This window comes from Salmo trutta, chromosome 23 (assembly GCF_901001165.1).
Source record: "Salmo trutta chromosome 23, fSalTru1.1, whole genome shotgun sequence".
Lineage (NCBI taxonomy): Eukaryota > Metazoa > Chordata > Actinopteri > Salmoniformes > Salmonidae > Salmo > Salmo trutta.
In genome coordinates this window covers 45,605,647-45,630,292 of record NC_042979.1, presented here as the reverse complement: position 1 = coordinate 45,630,292, position 24,646 = coordinate 45,605,647, and the positions used below count along the sequence as shown (strand labels likewise).

The 24,646-nt window shown below is 41.1% G+C and overlaps 1 protein-coding gene across 3 annotated transcripts; it reads left to right on the top strand.

Annotated features, from left to right (window-relative positions):
• On the top strand, window positions 1–24,646 carry LOC115160146 (cyclin-I). 3 transcript variants are annotated; one of them, XM_029710505.1, is made up of 8 exons: window positions 1–294; window positions 6,040–6,202; window positions 10,962–11,096; window positions 12,367–12,441; window positions 13,565–13,705; window positions 16,288–16,524; window positions 21,182–21,505; window positions 23,502–24,646. In XM_029710505.1, exons 2-8 carry the CDS (start codon window positions 6,083–6,085, stop codon window positions 23,688–23,690), a joined length of 1,221 nt encoding a protein of 406 aa, XP_029566365.1. In that variant the 5' UTR covers window positions 1–294; window positions 6,040–6,082; the 3' UTR covers window positions 23,691–24,646. The 3 variants fall into 3 exon arrangements, with proteins under 3 accessions (XP_029566365.1, XP_029566366.1, XP_029566368.1); XM_029710506.1 differs by having other exon boundaries at window positions 21,182–21,534; XM_029710508.1 differs by lacking the exons at window positions 1–294; window positions 6,040–6,202 and adding an exon at window positions 7,661–7,720.

Sequence of the window (24,646 nt, the reverse complement as noted above, 5' to 3'; positions counted from 1 at the left end):
TTTAACCTCATCGAAGAAGAGGAAGACGCAGACTAGTGAGCGGAGGGGGCGATTCCTCTTTCTCAAGAGTCCACAGCCCTCTTCGGATGTGTAGACCTATGTCTATTCCGTTCATTTTTTTTTATATATATACATTTCATTTGAAAGACCCCCATTTCTCCCCAAAATAAAACACAACATGGAATCGAAGATGGAGTAACTCCAGACCCTATGTACCTCCTTTTGTTTTACCTCAATTTAATGGACCGGATGATTTCCAAGTCAAACTGTGATTCCCACAGCTTTGCAGGGGAGGTAAGCTAATCATAGCTAGCTAACTAGCATAACGTAGTTATATATATGTAAAATAGCTAGCTCTTTCTAGCCGTAACTTCATGTATTCATGAAAACGATATATTGGATAATGGACGTTGCCTATTAATGAAATGTTACTTTATTAGCTAGCTAACGTTTACAATCGGTTAGTGTTTGTTTCTGTTGTCGTTAGGTCGGTAGCTTGCTAACTAGCCAGTAGGTCAGTTACTGTAACTCTCTTACAAACGTTAGCATAACTAGCTAACGTTAGTTTTATGTTGCAAACCGTAATATTAGCCTAGATGGTCATACGTCTTACTATACGGGTGAAAGATTGCTAGATATGTATATCTTTCTATATAACTAATAAACTAACTAACCCTTCTGGTTTGCTAATTTCTCATCACTGTTGTCACTAAAGACGAGTGTTTCACTAGTTGGGACAATGAATGACCAATGTTAAGTTGGTTTGATATTCAGACATTCATCAGACATTCGCTGAAATCCATTTTTTTTTAAATGGTAAAAATCAATAACTAATTCATTGATTGTTACAGAAACATAATAGATATGGTTTAATCTATAAATGTCTAGCATACTTTTACAACCTGTTTTGAATAAAAATTCAGTTTTGATTTGATGGAAATGTATAAATTCTTTGAAATGCAATTTCAATTTTAAATCAATAACTAATTCACTGTCACAGAAACATCAAACTAGGTATGATTTATTCTATAAATGTCAAGCATACTTTTACAACCTTTTGTTTTGATGAAAAATTCCAGTTTTGATTTGATAGAGGGCATGTAGTCCATCTAGAGGGTGTGTGGTCAAAGTTATAAGGAGTCTTTTATATATTAAATTAGATTACAGGAAAAAACTACTTGATGAAGGGATCAGGCTTGACTAACAAAGAAGACCCGTGGATATATCAAGAGAACCAAGAGGATCAGCATGGACATTTCACAGTGGAGATACATGGGTATGGAAGGATGCCAGAGGGTGGAAAACCAGGTTGTGGGAAAGGGGCAAAGCACAGACAGTGCTTTGGCGGCAGGTAGCCTAGTGGTTAGAGCGTTGGACTAGTAACCGAAAGGTTGCAAGATCGAATCCCCAAGCAGACGAGGTAAAAATCTGTCATTCTGCACCTGAACAAGGCAGCTAACCCACTGTTCCTAGGCTGTCATTGAAAATAAGAATTTGTTCTTACCTGACTTGCCTGGTTAAATAAAGGTAAAATAAATGGGAAAGAATAATGTAGTATGCAACTGTGAGGGACAGATTTGATCTTTTGAAGCATAACCTTTAGAACTACGTGTTCCAGAAAGCGTCTTTAAATGTGTCAACAATGCATAAAAATGTGGTTGTTTTTTTGGTGTGTTTTTTTTTTTTTCAGTCTTCAATGTGAAGCAAGACTGCTCAATGTGGGCTTTGCATCGTCCAGAGAAAAATGGTCGTCTGACCAACTAGGTTTGTCTTTGTGTAATATAACAGGTAGGCTATGAAAACTCACGTAGTTTCATCCTTCAAGACATTTAGAAGTATGAAACTTTGTCTTAACTTTTTTTTTTTTTAAATCAGGGTTATCCTTGCTCTAATGCTCTATCGTTACTCTATTTGATGAGAGATGTGTACTATGAGAGAAATTCGCTGTAATAGGTACACGCGTTGTATCTGGCACAAGTGACGATTAAACTGATTTGAATTAAAGACTGCCGTTATTGTAATGTTTGATATTACAACATTGATGTGTGATAGCTTTTTTTTATCAACACATACGTTTTTTGCAAATGTACGCCTTTTTATTACTATACAATTTATATTGCCTGAATACTCAACGATGATTAACACCTCAGTTTATGTGTGCTTCTGTCAGGGTTGTGGAAGGGGGCCTCTCTGCTGTTAAATTAGAGACGTATAAATAAAGGACTGGTGTGCCTTGTAACTGCTTTAAAATGTGGAACTGTTGCACAAAAAAATGCAAACATTGATTTGGTATAATTTAAGATTGTAAACATTGTACAACTTTATGTAAACACTGTCTACCTTAATATACAACAAATTGCACTTGAAATTAACATTTCTTTCTTCTTCTTGCCTTCCCTGTGGCTCAGTTGGTGTGTGCAACGCCAGGGTTGTGGGTTCGATTCCCATGGGGGCCCAGTACAAAAAAAATAAAATGTATGCATTCACTACTGTAAGTCGCTCTGGATAAGAGCGTCTGCTAAATTACTAAAATGTAAATGTTAAAGTTATTGCAAGTAAATGCATATTTTCATTTTTTTTCTGAGACAATCAGTGAAAACGTTATTGATTTTTATATAGCTTTAAATGGCATTTTATAGATGTTTTGTATTTCTATCAAGTCAAAACTGGAATTTTTCCACAAAACAAAGGTTGTAGAAGTATGCTAAACATTTATAGAATAAATCCTACCTCGTTTGATGTTTCTGTGACAAATGGTGAATTAGATATTGATTTAAACCGCTTTAAATGGCATTTTCTGTATTTCTAACAAGTCAACTGGATTTTTTTCCTCAAAACAAAGGTTGTGAAAGTATGCTAGACATTTATAGAATAAATCATATCTAGTTTTGTTTTTGTGACAATCAATTTTTTCTTTTTTTATATATATATATATAATTTGAAATGGGTTTTGGCAAATGTCTGAATGTCTACATGTCTGAATGTGTGAATATAAAACCAACTTTATCTCGATCAATGAATGAGTGTATTTGGTGGTGAGCAGTGTCAGTAAATCAGGTGACCAAACGTTCACAAAACGCAGTGCTCTACGCAAAACGTTTTACAAGGAACATGTGAATGCGCCTTTGGTTTTTTGTTTTTTAAATGTAGAAGCACGCGAATCTGAGCACAATGGGGAAAAATATGAGGTAACAATCTTTGTGTTTTAATGGTTCAAGCATGATAATCATGAATCTGCTCTGTGTATTCTCCATGTCACTCAGAGGCTGCAGTATGATGATCCGTACTCATTGGTGCTCCCAACTAAAAATAAATTCAGGTCGCACAGCCAAATATTTTGGCAGATATGCGATTAAAAAAAAAAAAAAAATGGTATAGGTACAATTGCCAATGTGTTGTGTTGAACACTAGCGTGAGCAACAATAGTTGTATCTGAGGTTAGCCTTCAAAATCAAAAATAGAAATCCCCCATTTTGAAACTGATGCGAACAGAAAAATTGTGGAATCGTACCACGATTGGACTAGATGGATGATGCTAAACAAGGTTGAAATGTGATTATATAAATTTAAACAAAATACAATCATTTGTTAATTTGACACAAAGTAAAGATCTGTAGGTGTATAGACTTCAGGATTGCATTGGGGGCGTACTTGTATCACAATGTAGGGCCTTACCTATGCATCTTGGGCCTATTAAATAGGGTATATCAGCATACTCAGTGACACTACCAGAACAGAACCGTGAAAAGTTTAAACAAATCGTAATGTCGTAGCGCTTATTGCGGGACTCAGAAACCACTGTGAAATTACCAACAATAAGCTCACCAGTCGACCCACTGTGTGAGTATTGCAGGGCTGACTCTTAATTAGTCGACTAGACGATTGTTTGGTCGTTATGATGTTGGTCAACCAATATTTTTTTTGGGGGGGGGGGGTCGAGCAGTAGCAAAAACAAAAAAAAACTTCTTTTTTTTGTGGCACACGAGACAGACACCTGTCTTATTTGCACCCGTCTCAGTGATCTAATCCATTGCAGAGGCTGCAGGGACGGCACAGTCCAAGAAGAAAGGGATTGTGGTTAAGACGCATAATGCACGTGTCTCTCCAGAATGTGCTCTCTCCTGCCAATCTGTGCACATTCATTGTTTCATAACTTAATTGTTTGCGTTTTGTTTTGTTTTAGTGTTTCTTTCAATTCGCCATTACATATATCACCAGTAGTTCATTCCTATAATTGTAATCTATAATGTTTGTTTTGTTACGTTACGGTAATATATTCAATACATTATTATTCCAGTCTTTTACCGTTCTCATTGTCAGGAGTGGACATGTTGTTTACAGAGCGCGCAACCTATGCTACACTAGTGAGAAACACGTTTTTGGTTTATTTCATTCCGTTTTATGAGTTTCGTCAGTTTAGTCATTTGTCTTTTGTTTAGAGCGCTCCTGTCAATGTTGAGTAAGGATGCTCGCCTGATCTATGTATAGAAATAGACCTATAGGCTACTTTGCCTGCATGCAATTGTAGGAATATAAATGTTCCCATTTGGGGATCTGATAGTATTTCTGATTGACTTAACTCACCACCACTAATGAACTGTGGAGCTTTTCAACGGTAACGTTTGCTTCACCTCAAACAGCAAGAAAATAAAGTCTGTTTTTTACATCCATTGATGGTAGTTCTTTTAAAATAAACATCTTTCCTGGTCTCTCCCTTTTTTAATAACCACTCAGTGTGAAAGGGACTGTATATGCTCTAATCCAATGGAAATGTAATTAAAATAGGCCTACCTGATTTAAGTCTGATCCCTTAAACTCTGACTGCTAAATGACATAAATGTAATATTTTATACAATGTTGCAAATTTGTTAGTGCCTGCTTATGATCAGACCCAAATTATTAGTTGCTACAATGTTTCAAGTTCTTTGCAGACCGGTCATGCTTAGCCAATGGGATTTATAGGATGTTTTTATCCGAATATTTTCTACCTGCATGCTGCAATATTTTTGTTTGCCTATATAGGCTATTTGTACATAGTTGTAATGGGCTCCCGATTGGCGCAGCGGTCTAAGGCACTGCATCTCAGTGCAAGAGGCGTCACTACAGTCCTGGGTTTGAATCCAGGCTGTATCACATCCGGCTGTGCTTGAGAGTCTGGTAGGGCTGCGCACAATAAGGCCCAGCATCGTCCGGGTTTGGCCGTCACTGTAAATAAGAATTTGTTCTTAACTGACTTGCCAAGTTTAAATAAAGGTTATATTTAAAAATAATAATAATTGGCAATAGAAGTTACTTGTTAGGTTTATCATTTTCATTTAGATAGAATTTTGATTAACCACACGACAATAATTTTGAGAACGAAGACGTTATTAGAAATGAAATTAAACTGTTCTACGAAAAATGTACACACGAAAACAATAACTGGAACCCAGATCGGTAGAAATGGTAAGATAAATTAGCATTCTGCATGAGAAAAGTTGCCGCCGACTCCTCTAACCTATTACTGGCAACTTCAGGAGAGTAACGGCAGAATCTGCAAAAGCCAGCAGGAGGAGGATGGTCGGGACAGGTTAAGGTTTTTTCCTTCTGGCTATCTTGATCTCTGGATCTCTCTTGAGTCATTTGTGTCTTATTTCATCAAACGGTGCGCTTAAAGCATCAGACAAACGCGATACATATATAGTTGATTTTATTAAAACACATAGGTGTCTATATATGGACAAAATACATGTTTTTAAACTGTTTAAATTGGGGTGATTTTATTGTAAAGGCGAACCACCGATTCCACCATTTGTTGCTCACACTAATGTTCACTACACGTGATACTATTCATGAACATCTTGTAAAATGTGTGTGTGATACTCCTTGTTTGTTTTGTTTTACTCAATGCATATTTGTAAAAGCCCTTTTTCCACTAAACTGGAGAGTATTCTTGTCAGATTAAAATCGTCAATAATGAACTCCCAGACCCAACTCTGTTACTCCACTGACTGATGATAAAACACGTTCTCGTCTGTGTGTTTGGCTGCCATTTTACAGGTAGCTGTATCCAGTGGGGAGGGAGGTGTATCCAAGGGTGAATATGAAGTTTGCCGAACCCTTGGAAAGCCAAAGGCTGTCTTTTCTTCTGGAAAAGGCCGCCTCTAGGGAAGCCCTGATGTGGAAGGTGTACGTGCCCAAAAAGCCATCTCCCGGCAGTCAGGTGAGTCCCACAACACATAACATACTGTTGTCAATATGAAAGGGAAAGCAGCAGGTCATTAAAATTACTGTATTGGTCAATTGCACCCGAGGTCCAACTGAAATTTGACTATCACTTTTAACCCAATCCCTTCGAAAGACGTGCACACATACATGTATTTTATTTTTGTTGGCGTGCCTCTAACCGCTAGGCTAACTGCTGCCAATGTTAGACCATGGAGGTGGTGAAATTGTTATTTCCTTGGTACAGCTATCTATATCACCTGAGGTCAGAGTTATGGAGAGAATGCATTTGCTTTCATTTGTGAAGTGTAAAGGGGCATTGACTAAAGCACCTGCTGTGGCAGAGGTTCATGCTTTCACTTCTCCCCTAGATATTAGTCCAACGAACAGACAGTCTGTTTCTAAAACCTCCTCAGTTAAGATAAGCTATTACTGCCAATGCCACCAGAGCCTGATATTGAGCTTTTTCCAACATAGAGGATTCTGACCTCCCTCATCTGGCCTCTACAGTGACGGGCACAGCCTGCCCCAAAAAACGGAGTGCAGTGACGGGCGAAGCCTGTCCCAAAAAACGGAGTGCAGTGACGGGCGAAGCCTGTCCCAAAAAACGGAGTGCAGTGACGCCAATCTAAGCATGTCAAGACAATAACAGGGGGTCCTGGTAGATTGGTTGTTTTGCTCGCTGACTACTAATTTCACAATGATGCAAGAGTCACTTTAACACGGTGAGAAATGGCCCGATGGCTTTAGGGCAAGGCTAGTTCAGGTCACTTTAAAGCAAATTCTTGTTTGTGTCCCAATTGGTATCCTTTTTCCCTAGTGCACTTGGGCTCTGGTCTAAAGCAGGGTGCCATTTGGGAAACAACCATGTCTGTTGAGGATAAAGTCTTCCAGTGAGAGCAGTGCTGGTTAGACCAGTATCATATTACAGGTAAAGGCGTCCTCATGCTTCCCCATCTGAAACAGTTTATGTCGTATATTGACAACATTTTGTGACATTTTTGTACGTTTTGGTCTTCGGCAAGGTTTGTGCACACAACATTTGAAGCAAGCCGAAGTTTGGTAGCCGGAATCTACGCCTCATAGTCGGTGATTGGTCAACAGTAGGGATTCTTCAATGAAGTGTTTGTTGTCATTCAACAAGAGACGACTTGTTTTCGTGCACATTCTTTCACTTGAGAAATTCTGCACCAAACATCTTAGGCCGTCATTGTAAATAAGAATTTCTTCTTAACTGACTTGCCTAGTTAAATAAAGGTAAAAAATATATATATATATATCTATATAATAATGATAGTTACAGTTCATATGAGGAAATCAGTCAATTAAAATAAATTCATGAGGCCCTAATCTATGGATTTCACATGACTGGGAATCCAGATATACATCTGTTGGTCAAAGATGGCTTTAAAGAAAAAATAGATCTCACAATGGGCCTCAGGATCTCGGTATCTGTGCATTCAAAGCCCTGATGTGGAAGGTGTACGTGCCCAAAAAGCCATCTCCCAGCAGTCAGGTGAGTCCCACAACACATAACATACTGTTGTCAATATGAAAGGGAAAGCAGCAGGTCATTAAAATTACTGTGTTGGTCAATTGCACCCAAGGTCCAACTGAAATTTGAGTTCCACTTTTAACCCAATCCCTTCGAAAGACATGCACACATACATGTATTTTATTTTTGTTGGCGTGCCTCTAACCGCTAGGCTAACTGCTGCCAATGTTAGACCATGGAGGTGGTGAAATTGTTATTTCCTTGGTACAGCTATCTATATCACCTGAGGTCAGAGTTATGGAGAGAATGCATTTGCTTTCATTTGTGAAGTGCAAAGGGGCATTGACTAAAGCACCTGCTGTGGCAGAGGTTCATGCTTTCACTTCTCCCCTAGATATTAGTCCAACGAACAGACAGTCTGTTTCTAAAACCTCCTCAGTTAAGATGTGGCTCAGTTGGTAGAGCATGGTGTTTGCAACGCTAGGGTTGTGGGTTCGATTCCCACGGGGGACCAGTACGGGGGAAAAATGTATGAAATGTATGCATTCACTACTGTAAGTCGCTCTGGATAAGAGCGTCTGCTAAATGACTAAAATGTAAATAAGCTATTACTGCCAATGCCACCAGAGCCTGATATTGAGCTTTTTCCAACCTAGAGGACTCTGACCTTCCTCATCTGGCCTCTACAGTAACGGGCACAGCCTGTCCCAAAAAACGGAGTGCAGTGACGGGCACAGCCTGTCCCAAAAAACAGAGTGCAGTAACACCAATCCAAGCATATCAAGACAATAACAGGGGGTCCTGGTAGATTGGTTGTTTTGCTCGCTGACTACTAATTTCACAATGATGCAAGAGTCACTTTAACACGGTGACATAATGGTGAGAAATGGCCCGATGGCTTTAGGGCAAGGCTAGTTCAGGTCACTTTTAAGCAAATTCTTGTTTGTGTCCCAATTGGTATCCTTTTTCCCTAGTGCACTTGGGCTCTGGTCTAAAGCAGGGTGCCATTTGGGAAACAACCATGTCTGTTGAGGATAAAGACTTCCAGTGAGAGCAGTGCTGGTTAGACCAGTATCATATTACAGGTAAAGGCGTCCTCATGCTTCCCCATCTGAAACAGTTTATGTCGTATATTGACAACATTTTGTGACATTTTTGTACGTTTTGGTCTTCGGCAAGGTTTGTGCACACAACATTTGAAGCAAGCCGAAGTTTGGTAGCCGGAATCTACGCCTCTTAGTCGGTGATTGGTCAACAGTAGGGATTCTTCAATGAAGTGTTTGTTGTCATTCAACAAGAGACGACTCGTTTTCATGCACATTCTTTCACTTGAGAAATTGTGCACCAAACATCTTAGGCCGTCATTGTAAATAAGAATTTCTTCTTAACTGACTTGCCTAGTTAAATAAAGGTTAAAAAAAAATGTTTTTATAATAATGATAGTTACAGTTCATATGAGGAAGTCAGTCAATTAAAATAAATTAATGAGGCCCTAATCTATGGATTTCACATGACTGGGAATCCAGATATACATCTGTTGGTCAAAGATGGCTTTAAAGAAAAAATAGATCTCACAATGGGCCTCAGGATCTCGGTATCTGTGCATTCAAATTGCCATCTATAAAATGCAATTGTGTTTGTTGTCCTTAGCTTATGCCTGCCAATAGCATAACCCCACCACCACCATGGGGCACTCTGTTCACAACGTTGACATTTTCACATACATGTGCTCTGCGGTTGTGAGGCTGGTTGGACTTACTGCCAAATTCTCTAAAACAACGTTGGAGGCGGCCTATGGTAGAAATTAACATTCAATTCTCTGGCAACAGTTCTGGTAGACATTCCTGCAGTCAGCATGCCAATTGCATGCTCCCTCAACTTGAGATCTGTTGCAGTGTGTTGTGACAAAATTGCACATTTTAGTGGCCTTTTATTGTCCCCTGCACAAGGTGCACCTGTGTAATGATCATGCTGTTAATCAGCTTCTTGATATACCACACCTGTCAGGTAGATGGATTATCTTGGCAAAGGAGAAATGCTCACTAACAGGGATGTAAAGAAATTTGTGCCCAAAATTTGAGAGAAAAAAAGCTTTCTGTGCATATGGAAAATTAGTTTATTTCAGCTCATCAAACTTGGGACCAACACTTTACATGTTGCGTTCATATTTTTTTTCAGTGTAGATGTAAGATTGTGTGACTAAGAACTATGATTTTGGCAATGAGGCCCTTTATCTACTTCCCCAGAGTCAAGATTAATTTGTGGATACCATTTTTATATCCCTGCGAGCTGTTTGAAGGAAGTTGCTAATTAGCGCTACCGCAATTGCTAACTAGCGCTACCGCAATTGCTAACTAATGCTACCGCAATTGCTAATTAGCGCTACCGCAATTGCTAACTAATGCTACCGCAATTGCTAACTAATGCTACCGCAATTGCTAACTAATGCTACCGCAATTGCTAACTAATGCTACCGCAATTGCTAACTAATGCTACCGCAATTGCTAACTAATGCTACCGCAATTGCTAACTAGCGCTACCGCAATTGCTAACTAATGCTACTGCAATTGCTAACTAATGCTACCGCAATTGCTAACTAGCGCTACCACAATGACTGGAAGACTATGGGTATCTTCTAGCATGGTAGCAGATACACATAGGCGTGCGATCATTGTGCCTACGCTAGTTAGCATTGGCTCGCGAAACTACCTCTAATTTCCTTCATATAGGACATGGAGACATAAAAATGGCATGCACAAATTAATCTGATTTTGGGGAAGTAACTAAAGGGCCAAAATCCAGAAGTATCCCTTTAAGGGATTATGCAAGGCACAGACCAGCATACCGAAGCTAGGATACAGACTCCTTAAGCAGGTCGGTTCAGAAGGTCAGTTGTCATGGTTTTAACGTTCTCATTTACTTTGTTGTCAAGGGACCAACATACTTTTAACAGAAATGTTAGCAGCGTTTTGTTTCTTTCATTGACATTCATGTTCTTTCACAAATTAATATATTGTTCCTGTAGTTTAATCAAGCCTATGATTTTGACTTTTTGTAAGTTATTTAAGTGAGTGGTTTTAATACGTTGTGCGTTGATACTATAGCCTAATTGTACATTTTTTTTTATTATTTCCTTTTCTCTGAATGTGAAAGGGTCATTCAAGCACTGTTTACTGACACTTAATGCTATGTCTCCTCAGCGACTGACCTGTGATGTGCCCTGTGATTTTTACGGACCCCTTCTGCTTCTGTTGTTCCCCAGGATACAGACATCTCCCCTGCCCAGCGTGATGAGGCTGTGTGCTGGCTCATTAACCTCCACAGTGACACCAAGCTATATCCAGAGACCCTCTCCCTAGCCATCAGTATTTTGGACAGGTTTTTAGGCACTATAAAGGTAAGGTGCCAACGTTTTTTTTTTTTAATCACGATACGTAGGTGCCGATACGATTTGATATTGTGATTTTTATTGTGATTCGATGTTTCAAACATATTGCTCACCATATGTTGTAAATAATCATTTGTTCTTAAACTGACTTGCCTAGTTAAATTAAGGTTAAATAAAACATGTCTGCTGCCAAGAGACAAGAGCCATGAGTTTTGATCCGTCATGGAAATAAAAGTGCTGGAAACAAGTTGGCTCACTATTTTAAAAGATGTAGAACAAGCTATGAAGGAAAAATACTGGCGTTTTTGTGCAGGCACAGCCAACTAGTGCAAAAATAATATTACGATATTGTCAAAACGATACTATATATCGTTTAACCTTATATCTACCACATCTGATAGTGGTAGATGTCTAGTCTCCATTATGGCTCTAATCTGATAGTGGTAGTGGGGTGGTAGATGTCTAGTCTCCATTATGGCTCTAATCTGATAGTGATAGATGTCTAGTTTCCATTATGTCTCCAATCTGATAGTGGTAGTGGGGTGGTAGATGTCTCCATTATGGCTCTAATCTGATAGTGGTAGTGGGGTGGTAGATGTCTAGTCTCCATTATGGCTCTAATCTGATAGTGGTAGTGGGGTGGTAGATGTCTCCATTATGGCTCTAATCTGAGAGGTAGTGGGGTGGTAGATGTCTAGTCTCCATTATGGCTCTAATCTGGTAGTGGGGTGGTAGATGTCTAGTCTCCATTATGGCTCTAATCTGATAGTGGTAGATGTCTAGTCTCCATTATGGCTCTAATCTGATAGTGGTAGTGGGGTGGTAGATGTCTAGTCTCCATTATGGCTCTAATCTGATAGTGATAGATGTCTAGTTTCCATTATGTCTCCAATCTGATAGTGGTAGTGGGGTGGTAGATGTCTCCATTATGGCTCTAATCTGATAGTGGTAGTGGGGTGGTAGATGTCTAGTCTCCATTATGGCTCTAATCTGATAGTGGTAGTGGGGTGGTAGATGTCTAGTCTCCCTTATCTCTCTCCTCTTCAGTCCTGACCCAGTCTCTCCGTTCTCTCTCCTCTTCAGTCCTGACCCAGTCTCTCCGTTCTCCTCCTCTTCAGGCCCATCCAAAGTGATAGGCCTAAACTAGTTACCCTTCTGTGTATACCTGGCAAGTTGTCTGAACAGGGAACATTTGGAACCCAGGGTAGTGAGTTTAGACAGTGGGTACTAGTGACATCACGTAGTCCTCCTGACCCAGTCTCTCTCTCTCTCTACTCAGGCCCGTCCAAAGTACCTCCGCTGCATCGCCATCGCCTGTTACTTCCTGGCTGCCAAAACCAGCGAGGAGGACGAGGTGATTACATACGACACCACACATCCTTCCTTAGTGAATGCATAACCATTACCTACGACACCATCAGTCCTTCTTTAGTGAGTACATAACCATTACCTACGACACCATCAGTCCTTCTTTAGTGAGTACATAACCATTACCTACGACACCATCAGTCCTTCCTTAGTGAATACATAACCATTACCTACGACACCATCAGTCCTTCCTTAGTGAATACATAACCATTACCTACGACACCATCAGTCCTTCCTTAGTGAATACATAACCATTACCTACGACACCATCAGTCCTTCTTTAGTGAATACATAACCATTACCTACGACACCATCAGTCTCCTTAGTGAATACATAACCATTACCTATGACACCATCAGTCTCCTTAGTGAATACATAACCATTACCTACGACACCATCAGTCCTTCCTTAGTGAGTACATAACCATTACCTACGACACCATCAGTTCTTCCTTAGTGAATACATAACCATTACCTACGACACCATCAGTCCTTCCTTAGTGAATACATAACCATTACCTACGACACCATCAGTCCTTCCTTAGTGAATACATAACCATTACCTACGACACCATCAGTCCTTCCTTAGTGAATACATAACCATTACCTACGACACCATCAGTCCTTCCTTAGTGAATACATAACCATTACCTACGACACCATCAGTCCTTCCTTAGTGAATACATAACCATTACCTACGACACCATCAGTCCTTCCTTAGTGAATACATAACCATTACCTACGACACCATCAGTCCTTCCTTAGTGAATACATAACCATTCAGATTCAGAATGCTTTATTTGTTAATTTGATTTGCAGCTCTATTAAAACTGTTTTATGAATGGCCAAATAAAATAGTTTTCCAAATGCTGAAATGTTTGGCTCTGTGCTATTAAGATTAGTACCATTAGGAGGTCAAACAATTAAGTTTAAATAAAATTATTAGAGTTCTTGGTGTCAAATTGGCAGGGTTGGTGGGTAGAGAGGAAGTGGTTGGTGGGCAGAGAGGAAGTGGTTGGTGGGCAGAGAGGAAGTGGTTGGTGGGCTGCCTTTCTGCTTGTTTGCTATTGTTGTTTTGAATCCAACTAACCCAAAGTCCTGTGTGTGCAGCGTGTGCCGTTGCTGCGTGACTTGGCCAGCAGCAGCAGATGTGGCTGCTCCCCATCAGAGATACTAAGAATGGAGAGGATCATTCTGGATAAACTTAACTGGGACCTGCACGCTGCCACACCGCTGGAATTTCTACACATTGTGAGTATTGGGTTCCGTCACCACATTCATAGTCTTGTCCTAGACAGAACCATCGCTAGAGCCTTGAAGTAGTGTCCTAGCCAGAACCACCGCTAGAGCCTTGAAGTAGTGTCCTAGCCAGAACCACCGCTAGAGGCTTGAAGTAGTGTCCTGGACAGAACCACCCTAGAGGCTTGAAGTAGTGTCCTAGACAGAACCACCGCTAGAGGCTTGAAGTAGTGTCCTAGACAGAACCACCACAAGAGGCTTGAAGTAGTGTCCTGGACAGAACCACCACAAGAGGCTTGAAGTAGTGTCCTGGACAGAACCACCACAAGAGGCTTGAAGTAGTGTCCTGGACAGAACCACCGCAAAGAGATAATTTCAAACAGGTTCTATATACTAGATTTAGAGTTATTTTGCAACTTTAGTTGTGAATGATACAATCCTTAGAATGTCTTAGAAATCAAAACATATATGGGCTGCATGATGCGACTATAGACTATTGATGATTTGAGAAAGGAGAAAGAAAAAACTTGATCTCTGTTCTTTGCCTCAGGCTGCACAAACTGTTCTCAGCAAGTGATCATATTTTCACCCATCAATCAAACTATTCTCAATGTAATCTAGTCTTACCTAATATGTAAAATGAGTTTTGATTCAGAATGGCCCATTTATTAACGGGCAGGAACAGAGGGAGGGGAAGAAACACATGTTATCTGTTTGCACTGGAATAGGAAATGGAGGCCACTTTCCCACCGGTCCCTTTTCCTACTTTTATAGTATAAATTAATATAAGAACACTTTTATTTCACTGTACGCGTCAACCGCTGTTTGAGGAGCATGCTCTCGCTACGTGAACGTTGATATTCCCGCCCCAAACTCTGTATGCCATGGTCTCTCCAACCTTGTTCCTGTAGCTACCCAGTACTCTGTATGCCCTGGGCTCTCCAACCCTGTTCCTGTAGCTACCCAGTGCTTAATTTAGGAAACCAAGTGAAATCTGTTTGGGAACATTGATAGTAATATGTTTCTGCAACGAAACATATTTCACTAAACTATTGATAGCCTGTCTGCGCGCTCGAAAAATAAAGGAGAGAGAGAGAGAGGAGGAGATTGAAACTGCTGGTAAGATATTCTGTATAGCTTAAGGTAATGGTGTCATGTAATTAATAATGAAAATATAAAAACTATTCCCTATTACTAGGCTATTCAAATGCACTATAATTGTAGGTTAACTGTAAACTGCTCTGCATAATCAATGGACCAACTGCCTAAGGCTGTAAGTTCTCTCCCAGACTCATGGCTAGACATTTTGGAGCGTAAACAGTCCAACAGTCCATGCATAATAATACAGTCCACACTGAAAGGAAATGACTCAAATTTGTTTTATTTTGGAGTATAGGCTAGACCAATTATGTACCAAAAACATCTTAAATCCTTTTAGTTTTATGTTTTTCTGCCATGTGTAATATGCGGTACGCTATGTATTGTATAACGGCACAATCATAATTATTTTTTATTTTTTTTCTGGCTTGCGCTTATGAATATGCATAAGCTTATGAATATGCATAAGCTCTGATATGTGTATGAGTGTTGTTGAACTTCTTTGTTCAAATTGTTCATCACAGTGACGTGAGTTTTAAAAGTAAGATGGGCCTAGTGTTCGTGATTTTCGATAAAATTTGCATTGATGTCAGAGGTACAATAGAGCCCTGAGGACCAGGCCATTAGGACCTGATGGAGGGACACTAGAGCCCTGAGTACCAGGCCATTAGGACCTGATGGCGGGACAATAGAGCCCTGAGTACCAGGCAGTTAGGACCTGATGGAGGGACAATAGAGCCCTGAGTACCAGGCCACTAGGACCTGATGGCGGGACAATAGAGCCCTGAGTACCAGGCTATTAGGACCTGATGGCGGGACAATAGAGCCCTGAGTACCAGGCCATTAGGACCTGATGGAGGGACAATAGAGCCCTGAGTACCAGGCCAATAGTGACCTGATGAGGGGCAATAGAGCCCTGAGTACCAGGCCAATAGTGACCTGATGGAGGGACAATAGAGCCCTGAGTACCAGGCCAATAGTGACCTGATGGAGGGACAATAGAGCCCTGAGTACCAGGCCATTAGGACCTGATGGAGGGACAATAGAGCCCTGAGTACCAGGCCATTAGGACCTGATGGCGGGACAATAGAGCCCTGAGTACCAGGCCATTAGGACCTGATGGCGGGACAATAGAGCCCTGAGTACCAGGCCATTAGGACCTGATGGAGGGACAATAGAGCCCTGAGTACCAGGCCATTAGGACCTGATGGAGGGACAATAGAGCCCTGAGTAGTAGGCCATTAGGACCTGATGGAGGGACAATAGAGCCCTGAGTCCCAGGCCATTAGGACCTGATGGTTGTTAACAAGCTGGGTACTACTAACACATGTCCAGAGTGATTAAAAGGAGGTTACCATGACTCAACGGTCACGTGGAATTTGTCTGCGGTCATGACTGCCGGTGTGGCGGTAATACAGCCGCCGCCACAGCCCTATGTACAACAGTTTTGTGAAAAAGCTTTGCCCGCTAACTAACAGGCTGTTGTTTCCCTTCAGTTCCATGCCATGGTGCTGTCCTGCAAGCCACGGTTCATGTTGGGTCTGGTGGGGTGTAACCCGTCGCAGCACCTGTCAGTGTTGACCCAGCAGCTGCACTACTGCCTGTCCGACAGCGCCCTGCTACAGCCCCTCTCCCGGGGATCCATGCTGGCGCTGGCCCTCGTCACCCTGGAGCTGGAGAATATCTGCCTTGACTGGCTGGCTCTCACCATCAACCTGCTCAGGAAAACACAGGTACTAAACTCTCACTGTCCTCCTGCTCAGGAAAACACAGGTACTTAGAAAGCACAAGTAGGCCTGCAGTACAGTATGTTGAGATAGGGGCCAGATAGGCAGTGAGGGCTTCTACCTAAATCACAGACATGTACCGGTGTCGATGTGGAGTCCAATCTGACCCACTCCCTATCTAGGTGATTCCACACCAGGGGAGTGGAAAATAGTTATCTCAGAATGTTCTGGAACTTCATTGGGAGGAAGGGATGTTTATCAAAAGTGGACCATCGCGCTCTCCCAGAAGTTTGGATGGTGCGTAATACCCATTCATTCAGTTGAAAGGTGTGATGTAAACATATAGCTTCCTTTTTAATGTTTCACTTGTTTTCTTTTCACTACATCTGGGATCGCATTCAGACATTTTGGCTTTACAGCCTTCTTCAGTGTCTATGTACAAAGCTTTTTCATTCAAAACAACATTTGTAGGGAACACAGGTGAGCGACCCATGAGGTGCTTCTAATCAGGGATTATACTCATCTGCCAATGAGGGATGTCTGTTTCTCTGGTCTACCTGTAGACAAGTTTGAACTGCTTTTTACATTTGTATCACAAACCATTTTTTATATTATCATGGTGAAAGTGGAAATATTAGGCCCTTTTTAGACCTGTACATGCCTCCTGTAAGTATGGGACGCCGTTTGGGTCTTTGCGTGTGAAAAAAGATACACTTCAAATAATAACACTCTTTGACACGTTAAATTAGCTTTTAATTTGACGCATTAAATAGCAAAGTTGTATTATATAATGTTGTGTGTTGTGAATTTGCCCGTGCAAGCCAAGCACCACCACTACTATCAGTATCACTGTCAAAGCTGTACAAACAGTCTGCAAACAAACACTCACCAGCCACGAACGATGTGTTTACAATACCGCGTTGGTAATAGGGTATTATTTGTTCGACCGCAACTTCTGGGGTAGTTGGCTTTAGCTTGGTACCTAGCTAGTACCAATACAACCAGCCTGAAAACGATGACCAGTAGAAACTGCAGTCATTTTCATTATTCTTAGCAATGATTTTAGGAATCCTGAAAATGAAAATAAATAGCTAGCCAGCTTCTTAACCCTGTTGCCCTAAGCTAACATTATAAGCAGCCAGATAGCTTCATCAGGCTAGTGATGCTCGACCGGACCTGGTTATGTGTTGTGAAGCTAGCCACAATAAGGATTAGGCACAATAGTGGAATTTGCGGTTTCCCTTCATAATCAAAAGTACTTCTTTGAAAGCGATGCAGAAGGTTATAATTGTGGTGGAATCATGCCATATTTAGACTAGATAATGTTAAAACATGGTTGGAATGTGAAGCAGTGAAATGGGGTATCAGTCTGACACCCACAGAACACAACTGTGAAGAGTTTACGCAAATATTAGCGTTGTAGCTCTTATCGCGGGACTGTGACTGTGTGAAATCACCTCCCCAGTCAGCCTACTGTGTGTATTGACATTCATATTGCACTGTACAACTCAACCTAAGGATTGGGGATCAATGTTTTCCCAACATCCTCCTCAGAGTTATCAGACTCCAAAACATCCACACAGTATTGTTTTTCCTGAGGAATACTGTTCAATACACAAAGGTTGACAATAAATGTGGCTCAATTCACAGTTGTTTCTGAGTCCTGCAATAAGAGCTACGATGCTAATGTTCTCTGGGTGTCACTGAGTAGACTGATACCCCATGTCATTGATCCACAATCCTTAGGTAAGGCTGTATAGTGCAATATGAATGTCAATACACACAATAGGCTGACTGGGGAGGTGATTTTAATCACAGTCCCGCGATAAGAGCTACAACGCTAATATTTGCGTAAACTCTTCACAGTTGTGTTCTCTGGGTGTCACTGAGTAGACTGATACCCCATGTCACTGATCCACAATCAATAGGTAAGGCTGTACAGTTTACATTTACATCATTTAGCAGACGCTCTTATCCAGAGCGACTTACAGTAGTGAATGCATACATTTCATACATTTTTTTTTTTTTTTAATTCCTGTGCTGGCCCCCCGTGGGAATCGAACCCACAACCCTGGTGTTGCAAACACCATGCTCTACCAACTGAGCTACAGGGAAGGCTCAGTGAAATAAGGATGCCCCCAATGCAATTCTAAAGTATAATACATCCAGTGTGATTTCAACAGGTTTTTGTCAAATTAACATTGTCTTTTGTTTAGCATGATCTCTTTTAAATTATGGCATAATTCTACTATTTGTACTCATTTTGCATCACTGTCAATGACATACTTTTATTTTGAAGGCTAACTGCAAAGTCCACTATTGTGGCTAATCCTTGTTATGGCTAGCTTCACACAGATGGGTCCAACCACCATTTAATCAAACAAGAACGGTCTTATAAATTAGGGTTATTTTAGCTGATGACACCTAGCTATACCTTGTGATCTGTGAACCGTACATGATACAGAAAACATATTGGACTCATTATTCTCCTTATAGTGTGCTCTAACATATGGGGTATGTCTAGATTCTGAAATATAATGTTTCACATTCATTTATTCAACATTAAACATATTAATATCTCAACTTTTTTACACCATATTTTTACACCATATTGTTTTGGTCAATATACTCTACAATTAAATACAATTTCCAGATTGGGCTCTCTGCTAATTCTGAAGTTCTGATATATTTGAATGAACCCCACCAACACAGTGAATGGGGGAAATGGATTCAAAGGGAACTCCCTCTGCTGGTGGTTTGCTGAATGTACAATCCTAAAGGAGGTCTGATTAATTCATGACATATAATGTACATTTTTATGTTATATCATTAAAAGTACCAGAGAGCCCGCTCTGGAAAATGTGATGTTTGATGAAACTGTCTAAATCAAAAAGGGTTATTTTATGAATATAAATATGTTTTATGTTGAATAAGTTAGAGCATGCTATAAGGAGTATTATGACTCCACTATCACAGATCATAAGGTCTTACAGGAAGCGCGCTCGCACACACTGAGTGTACAAACATTAGGAACACCTGCTCTTTCTACGACAGACCAACCAGACGAAAGCGATGATCCCTTATTGATGTCACTTGTTAAATCCACTTCAATCAGGGTAAATGAAGGGGAGGAGACGGGTTAAAGAAAGATTTTTTTAAGCCTTGAGACAATTTGAGACATGAATTGTATGTGTGCCAGAGGGTGAATGGTCAAGACAAAATATTTAAGTGCCTTTTTGAACAGGGGTATGGTAGAAGGTGCCAGGCGCACCGGTTTGAGTGTGTCAAGAACTGCAACGCTTCTGAGTTTTTCACACACAAGTTTCCCGTGTGTATCAAGAATGGTCCACCACCCAATGGACATCCATCCAGCTTGACACAACTGTGGGAAAGCATTGGCGTCGGCATCCCTGTGGAACGCTTTTGAAGCCTTGTAAAGTCCACGCCCCGACCAACTGTGGCTGTTCTGAGGGCTAAAGGGGGTGCAAGTCAATATTAGGAAGGTGTTCCTAATGTTTTGTACACTTAGTAAGTCTAAAGGGGCTTAAAATTGCCACTTTCATCACGATTTTCTCAAAAATGGTTTTGTGATACGAATGTAAAAAGCATGTCTCAAACATCCTTCCTCCCAATGAAGTTCCTGTTTGAGAATTGCCAGAACATTCTGAGATAACAAAAAAATATTTTCTGCTGTTGTGGAATATAACCCATCTCTCTTTCTCTTTAAAAACCTGTTCACTAAAACCCAGAACAAATACAGGGGATAACATGGATGTTGTAGTCCCTCCCACGTTTCAAATCACGCTTATTCAATAAATATCAGTGGTATTATCAGGATGCCTCTGGGAACCGTTGCCGTCCATTAGTTGCATAATATAGTCAGCCTGTATTTTGACTCTAACCACGTTACTGTAAAATCATTACTGTAAAAAAAAAAAAAAAAAAAGATTTCAACAGTTGTGATGGAAACAGGACGTTTCGGTACAATTTTATAAATGCAGACAGATCAGTTGTTCGTTTTGACATGGTGGGATCTTTTTGTGTCGGTAAAATGTATTATGCGGTGGAAACGCCCTTATGTGCAAATATTGATATAATAACCATCATATCGAAGTAAACTTGGAGTCACGCAATGATATGGCGTGTGTGGTCCTCCCCACTAGGACTCGGGAAACCATGCAGTTTATTAGGCTTCAGATGAAATAAGTTATACATTTCACAGGGTGGTGAAAGTGCACTTTGATGAGTTTAATGCTCCTTTACAATAAATATGAATTCTGGTGACATGATAATGGATGGGAAATGTGTGTAACAGTATAGCTTCAGTCTCTCTCCTCGCCCCAACCTGGGCTCGAACCAGGGACCCTCTGCACACATCAACAACTGACACCCCACGAAGCATCGTTACCCATCGCGCCACAAAAGCCGCGGCCCTTGCAGCGCAAGGGGAACAACTACTTCAGGTCTCAGAGCGAGTGACGTCACCGATTGAAACGCTATTAGCGCGCACCACCGCTAACTAGCTAGCCATTTCACATCGGTTACATGCGCATATTTTAATGTGGATTTTAGAATATTTGCCTGAAAATCTGCCGCCAATTGGATGGAAACCTAGCTATTAACATAATTATAATCCAGACTGTCGTTTATCTCCCACTCCTAGATTGACAGTTCTCAGCTGATCCGATGTCGAGAGCTGGTGTCACGTCACCTGTCCACACAGGAAGCTTCCCTGCCTCCCAACACTGTGTACATCTACCAGTCCCTGCACCGCAGTCTGGACCCAGACCCCTACACCCGGGGAAGAGAGTCCAACACCAGGCTCCCCACCCCAGACACAGACCCACCAGCGACATCCACGGCCCCTAGGGACAGGAGCCTCTCTTGGGTCTCCTCTACCACCCTGCTCCAGGTCCATGGACCACCTAAACCCAGCCACCACTCCCACCAAGTCTCCCTGCGCTGCAAGCACTCAGCCAAGCGCAAGGTGAGAGCTTGGCTGCTTCATCAACCGGAGTAAAGTATTTTTAACACCTACCTAGATACAGTGCATTTGGAAAGTATTCCGACCCCTTGACCGTTTCCACATTTTGTTACGTTACAGCCTTATTCTAAAATGTATTAAATTGTTTTTCCCCCTCATTAATCTACACACAATATCCTATAATGAATGACAAAGCAAAAAAAAATGAAACACATTTACATAAGTATTCAGACCTTTTACTCAGTACTTTGTTGAAGCACCTTTGGCAGCGATTTCAGCCTTGAGTCTTCTTGGGTATGACGTTACAAGCTTGGCACACCTGTATTTGGAGAGTTTCTCCCATTCTTCTCTGCAGATCCTCTCAAGCTCTGTCAGGTTGGATGGGGAGTGTTGCTGCACAGCTATTTTCAGGTCTCTCCAGAGATGTTTGATCAGGTTCAAATCCGGGCTCTGGCTGGGCCACTCAAGTTCATTCGGAGACTTGTCCCGAAGCCACTCCTGCTGTCTTGGCTGTGTGCTTAGGGTCGATGTCCTGTTGGAAGGTGAACCTTCGCCCCAGTCTGAGGTCATGAGCACTCTGGAGCAGGTTTTCATCAAGGATCTCTCTGTACTTTGCTCTGTTCATCTTTGCCTCGATCCTGACTAGTCTCCCTGTCCCTGCCGCTGAAAAACATCCCCACAGCATGATGCTGCCACCACCATGCTTCACCATAGGGATGGTGCCAGGTTTCCGCCAGATGTGACGCTTGACATTCAGGCCAAAGAGCTCAATCTTGGTTTCATTAGACCAGAGAATCTTGTTTCTCATTGTCTGAGAGTCTTTAGGTGCCTTTTGGGCTCCCCAAGTCGCAGCGGTCTAAGGCACTGCATCTCAGTGCTAGAGGCGTCACTACAAACCCTGGTTCGATTCCAGGCTGTATCACAACCGGCCATGATTGGAAGTCCCATAGGGCGGCGCACAATTGGCCCAGCGTCGTCCGGGTTAGGGTTTGGCCGGGGTAGGCCGTCATTATAAATAAGAATTTGTTTTTAACTGACTGGCCTAGTTAAATAAAAATACTGAGTGGTGGCATCCGTCTGGCCACTCTACCATAAAGCCCTGATTGGCGGAGTGCTGTAGAGATGGGAGAACCTTCCAGAAGGACAACCATCTCCACAGAGGAACTCTGGAGCTCTGTCAGGCCAAGGCCCATCTCCCCCGATTGCTCAGTTTGGCCGGGCGTCCAGCTCTAGGAAGAGTCTCGGTGGTTCAAAACATCTTCCATTTAAGAATGATGGAGGCCACTGTGTTCTTGGGGACTGTCAATGCTTCCCCAGCTTTTTGCCTCGACACAATCGTGTCTCGGAGCTCTACGGACAATTCCTTCGACCTCAGAGCTTGGTTTTTGCTCTGACATGCACATCGTATGTCATGGCTTGGTTTTTGCTCTGACCTTATATAGACAGGTGTGTGCCTTTCCAAATCATGTCCAATCAATTGAATTTACCACAGGTGGACTCCAATCAAGTTGTAGAAACATCAAGGATGATCAATGGAAACAGGATACACCTAAGGTCAATTTAGAGTCTCATAGCAAACAGTCTGAATACTTATGGAAATAAGGTATTTCTGTTTTTATTTTAATACATTTTCTAAAAACGTGTTTTTGCTTTATCATTATGGGGTATTGTGATGTCATTATGGGGTATTGTGATGTCATTATGGGGTATTGTGTGTAGATTGAGGAATGTGTTTTATTTAATTCATTTTAGAATAAGGCTGTAACGTAACAAAATGTGGAAAAGTTGAGGGGGTCTGAATACTTTCCGAATGCACTGTATGCTATTTGACTTGCCTTGATTATGAAAGCATATTGTGTTAATGTTATGTTTTTGTAGTAGAGCTTTGAGATGACTATGAAAAGCTCTATACAAATGTAATGTATTATATTAGAAATTAAATAATGTATTGTATTATTATGTGCTTATAAATAATAATATTATTATTATTATTATTAAGGTGGAGGAGATGGAGGTCGACGAATTCTACGAGGGGATCAAACGACTCTACAACGAAGAGAACGGGGTCGCTCCGGAAGGGACGGCGGTAACGGGGGAGGAGCCTCTAGAGGAGAGTCCTGTCCTGTTGGTCAGGCGGGAGGACCACACCTCCCCCTGCCCCCCTCTCCAACCCGTCAGTGTCTCATAGAGAAGAAGAGGATGAAACCAAGGCCTTCTCTTCCTCTCTACTTGAGCTGCAAGGAAAATAAGTCTCAGTATTCAATCTGTCATGGCATTTATCCACCAACCCCAGGCATCGATTGAGCCCAAAAAAGTCACCAAAAAAATATGCTATTTCATAACTATTTGTTGAGCACAAATATAAAATGATAAAAAAATATATATAATTAAATAAATAAAGGAATAATCTTGTCCTTCAAAAAAGAGGTGAAATTACTACTTCTCCCTGTGAGTCTCTGTGATGATATGTCTCTAATGTAAGGTCGTTTCATTTTATTTCTGTTTTTGACACTAACTAATCTAAGTTTCAATCAGTATATTTATTTTCTTTTACCTTCCTCCTTTCCTAAAAAAATAAAAAAAGAATAATAATTCTCAGCATGTTGTCTTTAACCCCTCACAAAACATGTCACTGTAGAGTTTGACTGTAGAACTATGTTAACCTGAAGTACTGAACGGTCGTTTCTAAGATTTTATTACGTTTAATAATCTAAATATCCCCTTCCACAACTTTCCTGGTTTTTGTCCCGTCACAGTGTGCTGTAGTAGTTTAACCAAAGAATGAACGTTACAAGCTACTGTCATTAATGACGATGCGTAACTGAATCAATTTACCCAATGGAGTAATATGTTTTAAGATAAACAGCTTTGTTAAAAGATTGTCTGTCCCAAGTGGCGCCCTATACCCTACATAGTGCACAACTTTTTATTAGAGGCCTATGGGGGGGGAAATAGGGTGACATTTCAGATGCAATCAAGAAGAGGGTTTGAAGATGTAGCTACCATAATTCACCTTATCTTTGCTGTTCAGAAACAACATGCTGTTTTTTTTTAGTTTATTGCCAAAAGGCTCTTGCTCTGGGGTGCTGGTGACTGCCTATGTACTGCTGACAACATGTGGCACCAATAAAACAAGTGAAATAA

What these genes read in the sequence shown, in the direction of transcription:
- LOC115160146 (XM_029710505.1), top strand. Translation starts at nt 6,083, where the DNA reads ATGAAGTTTGCCGAACCCTTGGAAAGCCAAAGGCTGTCTTTTCTTCTG. An exon ending in GGTTTTTAGGCACTATAAAG is followed by an intron (nt 11,097 to 12,366) that starts GTAAGGTGCCAA and finishes CTCTCTACTCAG; the next exon opens with GCCCGTCCAAAGTACCTCCG. An exon ending in AGCACTCAGCCAAGCGCAAG is followed by an intron (nt 21,506 to 23,501) that starts GTGAGAGCTTGG and finishes ATTATTATTAAG; the next exon opens with GTGGAGGAGATGGAGGTCGA.